The 14,277-nt window shown below is 40.4% G+C and overlaps 1 protein-coding gene across 1 annotated transcript in view; it reads left to right on the forward strand.

Annotated features, from left to right (window-relative positions):
* Positions 1 to 1,292: 1,292 nt before the first annotated feature.
* The window catches only part of LOC145415127 (protein strawberry notch homolog 1-like), a 204,372-nt gene continuing 191,387 nt past the window's right edge, over positions 1,293 to 14,277 (forward strand). Inside the window, exons 1-2 of the mRNA XM_080284547.1 lie at positions 1,293 to 1,316; positions 9,414 to 9,437. Coding sequence (XP_080140673.1) covers positions 1,296 to 1,316; positions 9,414 to 9,437 — 45 coding nt within the window. The 5' untranslated portion in view covers positions 1,293 to 1,295. The remainder of the gene's footprint in view (positions 1,317 to 9,413; positions 9,438 to 14,277) is intronic.

Here is a 14,277-nt window from a genome sequence, read left to right on the forward strand (position 1 = left end):
TACTGTACATATAATGTGTAGACGTGGAAAGGGATGAGTGACTCTAAGGTTATCTACTCTGTTTCCCTTTTCCAGGTTCACCCTTTTACGTTTTACACTGATTCAATGCAATTACCTTATCCACAACAAAAGTTACTACGATTCTAGCCTAACTGTGGGCTATCAAACGGCAAAGATCCGCCCGAATAGCCCATAAGTGAAATATTGGTACTTAAAAAAAAATGTAGGTAGATAAACAGTAAAGACTGCTACTCGTACATAAATCTGCAGTTTCGATTTACACAATACGGCTTTAATACAATGCGTAGAATCCGGAGAGAGAGAGGAAAAATATCAGAGTGGGAGAGAGGTGGGGGGGAGATTGGTAAGGAGGGAGGGGCAGGTGGAGGGAAAAGGTAAGAGGGGACGGGAGGGGTAAAGAGGAGTTGGGGGGAAGAGTTGCAATACCAATCTGATTTCCTCATGATGTGTTTCTCGAACATACTCAGATATATATCCCTTAAGGCATCAGTTAAACATGAAGTTGCTTTAATTAAAATTACAATTTCTTACAAGAGAAAGAGATAGAGACAGCAAGATGAACCCAAGCGAATGCAAACACTTCAAATTTCTCCCGCTGACAACCCCCCTGGATTCCAATGTTCTCTGTAAAGGGGTTAGCCAGCGGATCAATAACCTGGTGTGTCAATCCTTCTCTGAATGTCTATATTATACAAAGGTTCATGATATTATGTAGGGTTGCATGTCCGTACACAAATCGAGAATCTCCCCAAGAGTTTTAGTTATCGCAAGACGACGTTCCTGCGCGCCAAAGTTTGATAAAAAATGGGAACCTGTGACGTCACATGCCGGGCAGCTTCCCTCTTTTCTAACTGAATTATTGATGATAGAGAAATTAGAATACTTTGAGCTGATCGGCGGCATCACGAAGATCTCTCCTACAGGTAAACTGCTTATCAAGGTGAAGCAGCAAGCCTGAAACACGTAGGTCCTTTGTTAACAGTTAAAAAAACCGAATACAGCCTTCCACCATCCTCAGACATTTTCCATAGATACTGAAACTACTCTGCGCCGAGCTTGAGTGTCATTACTCGTGAAAACTATATAAACTTTTGCTGATTTTAGGCAATCCGATAGCACTAAGTAAGATTCCGCGACTACTTGGTGGGTAAGAACGCGATCCAATCCTATCTTGCGATGCGTAAGGTTGAATCTGGGGTCGTGGGAGCGGTCTGACTCTAAGGTGGCCTCCTCTCACTCCTCTATACTTATTTTTGAAGCAGGGTAGGGGAGTAATGCCGCGTCCATCTAGAGCTGTAAGTAATATTTTATTAGCATTCTAGGAAGATTAAGTATCACAGGGTAGCAGTACATGAAGTTTAATGTTCCAGGCTGTTGTACAAAGTCTGATATGGTGAATATAGGCCTTAGTACAGTTAGAATAGCGGATGTAATTTAGCAGCGGTGTAGCTGCAATGTGGATTCCGAGCATGTAAACAAAACATTTACAAGTCTTAAGAAGATGTACTTTTCACCCCACTGGTTAGGACCAAGCTGGTGAAAAGGTTGCCTCAACAATGGTAAGGGTGAGCGGAATCGAACCATGTGTTTAATTTTCCATTTATTTATTGATCTTTGCCAGTAAGGGGCATAAATCATTGAGCGATTGCAGTCGAGCATTTTTTTCTCGGAAGTTTGAGCGTGAAATACGTATTGCCTTCCAGCAATTGTGATGTTTTTCCTCACCACGTGTAGCATTATTGTTATTTTTTGTAGCATGCCCTCTGGGGGTGTTTAACCGTCATAATTATAAATTCTGTTGGTGACTAATAATCCATGGTTAATGTGCGAAGCAGTCTAGGGCACAGGGGTACAGTTTAGGTAATTTTCATGGGTTACCAATTGTTTAATGTTAGAATGGGGGGTTTGTTTGATGGAAATAATGTGTAGTAAGATAATGTAAGTTAATAATACTGTAGTTGTTTGTTATATAACAGTTGTTGGTAATTTCCAAGTTCAGCAGCACCACCTGTTTTTAGTCTATGATACCTTATCTGTAGAATGTTTCATATTTATAAAACTAATCAGATATTAACTGTTAAGTCAGTTAATATGATAATCATCAAGGAGACAGAACCTCTTTTAAAAAATATATTTTAAATCAGTCTATAGCCAGACACCATAATCCTGTAAGAGGCATCCATTTGTCCTTGAGTTGTTTTACAGGGAGGGGTACTAACCTTCCACCAGCCCATTTGTCGGCACATAGGGAACATGTTTATATTGGTTATGTGGTTACCACCCAGCATTATAAATGGTTTCCTGACTTATGGGCAGGGTTGGCACCCAAGTGGATGACCCAGTTTTGCCCATCTGAGGTTTTTCAGTGAAACCCACTTGAAAAATCCCACTATTTTACCTGCTTTACTTTTTTTTTTTCAAAATAATGTATCTAGTCACATAAATTCATTGTAATAATAGCCGATATTATAGAAATTTATAACATACAAGCAGAGCTGAAATTTTGTATGCTGTATATGAGCAGAAAAATGATGAAGTATTAATAATCATAGATACTCATCGCATTCTGTTTTACTGGTTTAAAAAAAAAAGACATTAAGCATTGCCAAGCATTTAATTAACTAATTTTGTAACCTTTTAGATATTGTTTTTGCCTAGTAAGGATTAGGGTAAATTTGTTATATACCGTTAATCAGTTCTTAGGTTAGACTTATGCCTGGTAAGGTTGTCTCATTACCAAATCTCAATCATCATACAGTGGAGAGGTATGTGAGAGAGGGGGGTGTGAGCTGAGAGCAGGGGAGTGAAATGGCGGGAGACAAGGCAACATGGAGGCGATTTGTTTGTGGCCACCTCTTAAGGGATTAAGCTGTCTGGCAATAGTTACATCAGTCATCTAAAGAAATTTTTTATAAACATTGCTACTTTTGTATATAGGTCTGTTTGATAGGCTTAGATTTGTTACCTATCTATCTGTGTATTGCCAGATGCCATAATCCCGTAAGGGGTGGCCATTCGACTTTGAGGTATTTGTTTTACTGGGAGGGGCACTAACCCTCCACCAACCCACTTGTTGACACGTAGGGAGCACGTATGGTTTGGTTATATGGTTACCACCCAGCACTGTAAATGGTTTTTTGGCTTACAGGAAACCATTTGGCTTGTCACTCAATGTAAAGCCACCTGTAATGGAAAGAAAAGCAATAAGAAGTGACAGGAAAGATGGGAGAAATAGGAAGAGAGGATGGCAGGCACAAAAAAAGAATGATAAAGGCTAAGGAGGAAGTAGGCAGCACTACATCAAGTGAATGGATGATGGTTGCCACCACCTACCATTATCTAAAGGCTATATTATTACTGTTAAGATGATGTGTACACTCACCTATTGAAATGATTTTTCACTTGTAAGAAGAATGGGAAATGTAAGTGTAAAATTGCCAAAGAACTTTTGTAGCAGCAAAGGAAATGAGTCCTTCTACTACTTTGTAGTATGTCAACCAAGGTGTGTATAAAGAGAAGTGTGTGCATGTGGGACGCAAGGAGATTGACTAATTGGCATCTTTTACTCAGGCCCGCCCTGGCCACGCCCCCTTACCACAGCCTATCCGTACACGCACACAGATATAAAAAGGCGGTAACTTCTTGGGGGTGGAAATTGGCATAAAACTGATACTTCATTTATATTAGCAAAGACAGTACCCAGTTTAGGGACCTTCAGTAACCTGGTAAGCTTAGAAACAAAACCAACCAAAACTAAGGGGAAAAAAGCATCCTAACTAATCCTCACTCTGTCATGTCTAACCGTAATTATGAAGCACAATCTGAAAGACTTTATCTTGTCAAACTTTGCGATAAGGAAGGCATAGGCTGAGGCAGTGGTTTCCAACCTGCGGGGCGTGCTCCCCCAGGGGGCACGAAGGGCTGCCTGGGGGGGCGCGAAGGCTTGATAAAGAGGGTAATTATGTTTGAAAATTATGAATTATGATGGAATTCAGTAATTTCTTAATATGGAGAAAATATTTCAGATATGAATAAGAAATCTAGTTATATGAATATATAAACAGTTTCAAAGATTAAGAATCTGTGATATTTATTGACATGTGCCAACTATACCAGTAAAATACAGTATTTGAGGAAGGGGGGCACAGGGAATGTGTCATTCAGTGAGGGGGACAAGAATTAGTAAAGGTTGGAAACCACTGGGCTAAGGCATTACTGATAAGAACCTTGAGTATAAAAAAATTTAAACAACAGTACCAAATGCTGTTGATTACACAGTAGCAAATCCGTGTTACTGTACATGGTGTCCCCTGAGTAATGTCATTAACTTCGGGTGATGGTTATTGATGATTTTCAAAGCAAAGAAAAAAATTTCATAAACATATGTTTTTTTTTACAATAGTTATACACAATTAATCAGTATTATTATTCATAGAATATTGTCTTTACTGTGTAAGTAAAGAAAAATGTATTGGAAAACTAATGCAATATTCCTTATATACATAATTTACCAGGTATTTCATACATAATATTAATGACAAAACTCGTGCGACAACCTCTATATTCAGTAGCCCATTCTGAGCAATGAAAACAATAGTCTAGTCTGATGAAAATACTGGACGTCCACATCTATGACAACAAAAATCTAGAGAACTACGGGGTATCAAGTAATGCTGAAATTGACAGAAGTATTATCATAGTGTCACTTAATGGATCATTGAAAAGGTACTTAAAGCTTAAATCTTTTATTTCCACTAAAAATGTGATGTTCTGAAAGCAAAAAGTCGGCATTGATAAAATGCTTACTCTGTATAATCTTCACGTGAAACAGGATTGCGAATGCTGTTTCTTAGTCTTGGTAGATTTAAAGTAGGGCACGAACTTTGCTTTAAAGAGAGCCTGACATTGTCATGTGACTGGTGAAAGTTAAAACGTGCGGGTGAAAAATTCATAGAACAAATTAAGTGCCATGGTTTTACTTGCTTGATGTGCGATTGATCTTTTCTTTTGCAGGCATCTAGGTACAGTACTTTCATAATACAGTACCTTGTGTTGGTATTGTAGAAATAAATGAAAATATACAAACTTCCTTCTGTTTCTCGAATTAACTTTGCAGGTGATACTGTACTGTTAAGTGAATACAGTGGGGAACTACAAGGCTTGGTGGATGAGTTTGAAAGAGTATGTGGGAAATGGAATCTAAAGGTGAATGAAGGGATGAGTAAAGTTATGGTCTTCAAGAGAAATGGAGTCACTGAATACACAGTGAGGCTGGATGGTGAGAAAATAGGAAAATGTGAGTGCATTTAAGTACTTGGGCAATGTAATGAGTAAGGATGAAAGTTTAAAGGATGAAGTACAGCTACCACAAATTGACTTAGGACCTCCCTCCACAAGGTATTGAAAAACACAGAAATCATAGCATATCACAATGTTTGTTCATGAAATACCATTCATTAATATGAAATCATGTTTCCCATGTTTTTCAGTACCAGTTGGATGCATTCTGGCATGGAATCACTTAGATCTCGAAAGTAATCTAAGGACATTTCTTTGCATCAAACATTTGTCAGTTCAATCTTGAAGTTGTCCAGATTAGGTGTCTTCTTCTCTGCCATGATTTTCTTCATCTTTGCCCAACAGTTTTCCATCGAATTTAGATCTGGACTTGTTGCCAGGCCAGTCGAGGACCTCAGTCCGATTATCCTTAAGCCATTTTGTCTCCTTTCTTGAATTGTGACATGGAGCTGAATCGTGCCTGAAAAAGTCACACCCATGAATAGCAAAAAAGTTTAACAAACAATCTTTCAGAACTTGAATGTACCGGCCACCATTCATCATCAAGTTCTTAGGAAGAAAGTAGAGGCCTCCCCCTCCCATTTCACCTGAGAAACATCCCCATACCATTACTGATTGTGGGTGCTTAATAGTTGGCACCGTGTAAGCAGGGTCATATTGACTACAGGAGGCAGAGCGATGAACCTTGGCAGAACATACCTGGAACACTTGAAATGTGCTTTCATCAGAAAACAACTTTTCTCCACTCGTCCTATGTCCGGTGTGCATACTTCTTGGCAAACTGAATGCGCTGGTTCTTCTTGTGGTCAGTGAGAAGCGGTTTCTTGGCTGCAGTGCGGCTTGGCAAACCCAGCTCCTTCTGCAAGTGGTGTTGGATAGTTCGAATTGAGAGGTCTTGTAACAGCTGGGGATGCATTCTCTTCCATTCTGCTGCTGTCAGTCGAGTATTCTCGATTACTTCCCTCTACAGAAGTGTACCTGTACCTCTGGAAGTCGTCCTCTTCATTCCACCACCATGCTTGTGCTCTGGTATGACATCAGGTGGCAGACAGCAAGAATCATCATGACAGTCGACTTTGCACGTCCAGTACTTTCACAAATCCTGTTGATAGGGACATTATCTTGCCTCTGTGCAATGATACGAACCCTCTCATCCCATGAGCAATACTTTCCAGGCATGGCAACTCGACTCTAGGATAATAACAGGGCAAACAGTAATGCACATGAAAAAAGAGGGAGGTGCAAGCTCGGACACATACACTTCCACTCTCGCTTCTGGGCAAGCACTGAAGTGCTGAGTGTTTCACCATCTCCCGCCAACACCAGAGGAATTACCAGTTACTTCTTGCCTCCAAAATTCACTTGGTAGAGTTGGAAACACAAAGCAAAGACAGACAACTCTCCCATACCAATTCTGTGTGTGTAGGTTCTAAGTCAATTTGCGGTGGGTGTACTTGAGAGGGTACAACAGGGAGGAAAGGTTGCTGGTTCATTGAAAGCAGTGGTAAGAGCTTGGAGGTAAGGAAGTGGCAGTATGACAGTATTGTGGTAGCTACCTACTGTGACTAATGGAAGCAAATCTTGGACCTTGTTGGAAGAATTCAAGCCAAGAGTGAGAGCAGTGAAAATGAGTTATTTGAGAGGATCATATGGAGTTATGTGGAGAGAGAAAGACAATTGAGGAAGTGAAGGAGCATTATGGTGTGGATGTGATTGTGATAGTGTTTGTAGAAGTAGATGGAGGTGGTATGGCCATGTGGAGAGGATGAAGAATGGGAGACTGACGAGGCATGACTTTCAGCTAATCTCTAGATTACATATGTTCGTCACTAGCAATTATACATTGTGTTATGATATTTTAGTCCTGACACAGGAATTGATGGAGGTCTGCTGTGAACTGCTGAAGCATGAGGGAAATATACTAGTTTAATGGATATGCAGATTTGCCTGGGAGAAAGGTAGAGTCCCCGAGGATTGGAAACCAGGTATAATTATTCCCCTGTTCAAAGGAAAAAGGGAAAAAGGAGTGTGTGGTAATCATAGGGACATCTGTCTGCCAGGTGTAATTGGAAAAGAACAGTATAATTATGGTAGGATACTTATTGACAGAGTTAGGGAAATAGAGGAATTAATTGGAGAAGAACTGGGAGGTTTAAGGAAGGGAAGAGATTGTGTATATCAGACATTCATCCTAAGGTGTTAAGTGGAAAAGTTTCTAGGGAAGGGAAAGAAGTTGTATGTGGCCTTCATGGATTTGGAGAAAGCATAATTGACAGAGTGGATAGACAAGGAATATGGAAACTATTAAGAACATATGGAGTAAATAGGAGCTGTTGAGTGCTGTGAAGAGTGTGTATGAGGACAGTAGGGCTGCAGTGTGTGTGGATGGTGAACTGAATGAATTTTTCTGTCTGCATGTTAGATTGAAACAGGAATGTGTCATGTCTCCGTGGTTGTTCAGTCTGTATATGAATGGGGTTATAAAAGAACATGGTAGGGTGGTGGATGTTGGAGTGGCCCTAATGAGAGTGCAGCATTTGGAAAATTCCTTTTCTGTTGTTTGCAGATGATACTGTATTGTGAAGTGAAGATGAAGGGAAACTGCAAGACTTGTTGAATGAGTTTGGAAGAGTATGTAAGAAGCAGAATCTAAAGGTGAATGTAGGGAAGAGTAAAGTTGTGGTCTTCAAGAGAAAGGAAGTCACTGAATGCACAGTGAGGCTGGATGATGAGGAAATGGAAAATGTTTGTTAATATAAGTACTTGGGTATTGTGATTAGTAAGGATGGTAGTTTAAAGGATGAAGTACTTGAAGGGGTACAACAGGGTAGAAAGATCACTGGTTCATTGAAAGCAGTGATAAGACATAGGGAAGTGAGTGTGAAGTAAAAAAGTTGCTGCATGATGTTGTGATATCCACTGTAACGTATAGATGCGAAACTCGGACCTTGTTGGAAGGACACAAGCCAAGAGTGAGGGCAGTGGAAATGAGTTATTTAAGAGAGCATAATGGAGTTACATGGAGGGATGATGACGAATGTGGAAGTGAAGGAATGTTGTGGTGTGGATGTGGATATGATAGAAAGCATTAGGAGAAATACATTGCGGTGGTTTGGCCATGTGGAGAAGATGGAGAGTGAGAGACTGACAAGGAGAGTTTATGTGAGTGATGTGGATAGGGGATGAGGAAGGGTGAGACTGCAGATTAGATGGAGGGTGGAGTGGATAGATATATGGGAGACAGGGATGTGGCTGGGGGGGAGGGCAGCATAATGGCAACGGACAGGACAACTTCGAGGCAGTTTGTTTGTGGCCACCCTTTATGGGATTAAGGCATCTGGATATAGATAGATTGATAGATCCTGTGACTCCAGTCATTAGACTACTACCTGTATACTACTACCAGTTAATTTTTGCATATCCAATTACTTGATGTGCTGCCTACTTCTTCCTTCACCTTTATAAATTTTTTTCTGTGTCTGCCCTCCTTTCTTCCTATTTCTTCCATCCTGTCACCATTATTACTCTTCTTTCCTTTTCAGGTGGCTCTACATTGAGTGACAAGCTAAATGGTTTCCTGTAAGTCAGGAAACCATTTATAGTGCAGGGTGGTAACCATATAACCAAATCACATGTGTTCCCTACGTGTCAACAAGTGGGTTGGTGGAGGGTTAGTGCCCCTCCCCGTAAAACAGCTAACTCAAAAAACAGATGGCCACCTCATATGGGATTATGGTGTGTGGCTGTAAACAGATAGATATACCTACTGTATGTGTATTTTGTATTGGCTTTTTCAGCATTCATGTAGTGGTCACCTTTACTACTGGTATAGATAATAATAAGTGATGCAGTGTAATGGTTAAAATGTCCCACTTGAAGTGATAACCTAACCTTAATATGTTTGGGATCAATCACCAAGAGGTGACTTGTTATTTATTTATTTATTCATTAATCATGTAATACCACCAAGTGGAGTAGGTTTTGTCATCTGCACTTAAATGTACCCTATCCTCAGGCTGTCACACCTTGGAGGAGATAACATTTTTTTTGTTTTTTTGTTTTTGTTTAACTGGCTTTTTTTTTTTTTTTTCAAGTCTTCCAAAGGAAAAGAAAAGGAAGTAAGTAAACAGTATGGTACTAGTACCTTGTAATTATGACACAATATCAGTGAATGTGTTTAACATAGTGATTAGCTTTACTGTATTTTGGATGATGTAACAGACTAGGTAGAACTAGACAGTAGCTATAGCTGTACAGAATCCCATTAATGCAGACTTCACTGACTTTCTATTTTTACCAAGTTCATGAACTCTGAAGATGCTGTACAGTTGTATCTTGGGTGAGATAAACACAATTTCTTCACATAGATTAGTATCTTTGCATAATGCCAGGGTATGTTTCATTTAATAATTGTCTTCCTGTAATGTAGTTGTTGGAATAGACATAGAACAAAGTAAACTTCAGTTCCAAGGTGAGCTTACTGTTGATTTTTAGTAGGTTCTAGTTTAGCAGGTGTAGAGGGCATGTAGAAAGAGTGGAAGATAACAACTGAGTGTGGAGGGTGAGAGGTGTGAATATTGTGGTTAGGGTTGCAAGAGGTAAGACTGAAAAAGACAAGGAACTAGATAAGCCATCTTCCTTACCTAAGATTGTCTTGGGAGAGAGAGGAAGCATTTAATAAGTACAGTTCACTCACTAGTTTCACGCCTAATTGGTAAACAATCACTTCATGAAACTAAATTTCACAAAACTCGTGCATATACTTTGCAGGTCATGATCATGATGATGATGACCTGCAAAGTATACGTATGAGTTTTACGAAACTTAGTTTCATGAAATGATTGCATGTAACAGATGGTAATTGGTTTCTGAGTCACCTCATTCCACCTCATTCCCCCTTATTTGCCTATTAATGACACAGTACCCATGCTATAAATTACATACAGTTAATCAGACATATATTACTGAACCATAATAATAAAGACTTTACTAACATTGATGCATACGCTGAACTGCATGATGAGGCTTGAAGATGAGTTCCAAGGCTGGGAGCGGTGGTTAGTTTCCACCAGCCCCCTAACTGCTTCCTGCCACCACTACCACTCACTGCATCATGGTTCTTTTTAGTTGAATGTACTGTTGATTCTGGTCAGTTAAAACTCTTCACATTACATGTTCTAACACCATTGTCCAGCATGGCTAGTTTACCATGCTTGTCTTCCAGAGAATATTTCTTCTTACTCACACCTTTACAGTATTCCCGGGTACCCTTGCTCATCGTGGAAGTCTCAGCACTGCGGTCACCCATTGTGCAATTGTGAAACACATTACACAGCACGCGAACTATAGACTCAAGTGAGAATGTCCTGTGAGGTGAGATCACAACAACATGAAGTGTCGCAGGATATGGCATTGTAAACATGGAGGCGGTGGCCGTTAACAAGTGACTGAGGAGATGCATATGCATGCGATCACTTGCCGGTGGGGTTCATGAAACTCTCAGTAAAATCATGGGACTCCTTGCAAGGGATCATTCCTTTGCATCGTGAAACAACTATTAGCTAAAGTACATTCTGCAAAACCATTGAGTGCACTGTATCGTTTTCATAGGCTCCAGCATGCTTGCATGCATCGGCCTTGGCCACCTAATGGTGGCTGTCCATGCTGCTCAGTCTCTGGCAGCTTCCCTATTTAGTCCCTTAACCCTGAGGTCACACTCAATGACCTTGTCCCAGGTCTTTTTCGGTCTAACTCTCACTGCCCTACCCCCAACATTAATACTTCTCACTTTCTGCATCCAGTTATCATCCCCCATCCTCTCCACATGCCTTAACCATCTCAATCTACCACTTCTCATCTCAACACCAAAATACACTCCAGTCCCATCCTACATCTCAACTCTTCCATCGTAAACCTAGCTCCCCTGGCCTTGCACTCAGGGACACACTGCATATCAGTAGTGGTGTTCTTCAGGGTTCTCTCCTATCACTAACTCTCTTCCTTCTGTTCATCAGTGATGTAAGCTGTACACTCGCTCCAGAAAGTATTGGTGCAGAATATGTGTTAAATGTTATGACACACAGAACAAAAGAAACTTGAAACTGAGGTTGTCCTCACACATGCAGGCTTCTCAGACGATAGATGACTGCCATATCAGATACCTCTTGAGTCCTTCATAATGAGTATGGAATGGCCGTAATTGTTATAATATATACAGGTATTAACGGGCTGTCACCGCCACATGGTCGAATCATTCTGGATGGCATCGGACCCACAGTGCACCGATACTTTCTGGAGCGAGTGTACATGTAACTCATACGCTGATGACTCCACCCTGCACCTTTCCATCCACTTCCCGCAGTGTCCGTCTCAGCAGTTACTTCAGTAAACAAAGGATGAGGCTATGGCACACTTACTGTCTGACTTAGCTCATATCTCTGATTCAGGTAAAAGTAATTTTGTGTTATTGCATAAAAAAATTCCATTCTTACATCTTTCAACTTATAAAAATCTACTACAGTAATCTCTTTAAGACCCGGACACCCAAGCCATGGACATTTTGGGCTCAGGTCCTTGGACACACACACACACACACACACACAAGCCGGTATGTGTTCATCCTTACTTTAAATTTGCTGTGCAGTGACGAACAGCTGTGTTTTGACGTTTAGTTCCTCCGATGTCCACTTGAGCACCCCTGCTTCCTCCCAAGTTCCTACCTACCTACCATCGTGACTATATGCTTTTTGCCATGGCTGCCCACATGCTCATTTTTGTGAATAAACAGCAATACCTCGCCACAAGACCACATGGGAATTTACAGCATTATGCATTGTTAAGAAATTACAGTTCAGAGTGCAAAGAATTAAGTGCAGAGTGCAACACTGGCATGTTGCAACTGGCGTGGCTGAAGTAAGAACAGAATGTGCAGTGTTAAAAATATAATACACAGCGCAAAGGATTAAGCGCATCACAACACTGGATTACTGTACATGCTTCAAGTGTACCTTCACCACTGTCTGAGCCATAGAGGAGCGGGTTAATCTTCGTGACGGCCACAGACGTGTTGTAAGTACCCTGTATACTGCTAAATATTTTCCATACTCCTGATTTCTCATTCTCTGATTCCTTTTCATTTATTTCATGGTTTCTCTCCATTACTTGTGTGCATAGGGTCTTAAATAGGTGCTGTGCATGTCCAGTATGGGGTTATTTAGGTGGCTTTCAAAGTTGGGTCTATAAGTACCTGTCCAGGGGCAATTTTTCAAAGTCCCAGATATGCCTTTGGCTCTTTTATGCCAGATCTTGGAGGGATTACTGTACAGGATTATCCTCTGATTTTTAACAATATCCAACTCAGCCGTGCATCGTCTTTGAACATAATTGGGGTTTCATTCTCTTGGAATTTATTGTGGAAAGATCATATTACCTCTCTTGTAAAATCTGATCCCAAGAGATCAGTGCTAAGTCAACTCCATGCCTTCTTTCCTGTACACAGTTGTTGACTTTATACATGGGTTTCATTTGTACCTGTGTAGAGAACAACTCACATGGTGGGGAGGCTTCCCATATACAGCCCTTCTCAGCAAAGTGGAGTCAAAGGCTTTTTATCTCATTTGCTCTCCTCGTCTTACTGGCTCCCTTCAACCTTTGTCTCTTCCCTGTATTGTTACATCCTTATCTGTTTTCCTGTTGCTGCTTCAGTGGTCAAAGCTCCTCTGAATGGAATGCTTGCATCACTTAACCACTATGGCAGGCCTATAGCACCTGTCTAGCAGCAAATTTATCCCTTTTCTATCCAATTCTGTAATGCAAGAATTAACTGTTACTTCCAGTCCTTTATTAATGCAACAGGTCAGCTCTGGAACTCTCTTCCTCATTCTGTATTTACTACTACCTTTGACCTCCACTCTTGTAAATGCAGTATGTCTAGGCATCTTAAAGTGAATGGATCTTGAATTTTGCTTTCTTTATCATGTTTTTATTTTTTCTTGGAGGGAACAGTCTTGTGGGCTTCTTCCTTGCAGGAAAAGGGAGCAATACTTGGAGGTTTTCATGCTTTCAGGATAGAGTTGAATCCGTGAAATTATGGAATTATCGAAAAATCTTAATATCTCAAAAACTGTGCATCCTAGAGCAAAACTTAGGAACAAATACCTCCTTTCATAATCAGTTCAGTAGATTTTAAGCTCCTTTGTGCTTTTCCAGCAGATCAAGACATGATTTTCAATTTCAACACTTAGCTGACCTTACAATAGAGAACAAATCCCATGGTGGAGCACCTTGGATTGGTGTATGGTGCTGGATGCTGGGCTGGATGATGTGAGATTCCTGGCACCTCAGGAAGACAGTAACTCTGCTAGTCTGTGACATAGGCATTTCTTACCTGGTCCCTGGGAAGGGTCTGGTAGAAACTGATGAATGAGAATAGTGAGAGCATGGTGATCGTGAACAGATTGGGTTTGCAGTAGCACAAAGAAGGATGTGGTGCGTTGGAATGTTTGCTAAGCACATGTAAAGAAAGGTGTGAATGGGTTGAAGGATATGATGGCAGGTGTTTTGACAATATCAGAACATTTTTTTTTTTTTTTTTTCTTTTTTTTTTTTTAGATATTTGCAGTAAAGCAGATAGTAAAGAAAACATGTGAGGAGGACTGCAAGAGCATTTTTAACATCATTTTAATCTCCTTTCTCAATAATACATGGGTTAGACAGACCCGAGGAGTAGGGATATTGGAGCTTACAAGTTGGCCAAACATAGATTCACTTATAATTCAGGTCTTCAGAATTCTTGGGTTCACCAGATGGGCTGTTTAATCCATGCACAGTATGCTTTGTGTTGCTGGAGAGGTTGTGATCATTCTGTCAGGCTGCAAAGATAAAATTGGTGGTTAAACCCATGTCTTGTGCATGTTCATAGATACAGTACTTCAGATAATTCACTGATTTCTCTTGTGT

This window comes from Coenobita brevimanus, chromosome 101, assembly GCF_032717465.1.
Source record: "Coenobita brevimanus isolate Jiangsu-jjx chromosome 101, ASM3271746v2, whole genome shotgun sequence".
In the NCBI taxonomy this organism is placed as follows: domain Eukaryota; kingdom Metazoa; phylum Arthropoda; class Malacostraca; order Decapoda; family Coenobitidae; genus Coenobita; species Coenobita brevimanus.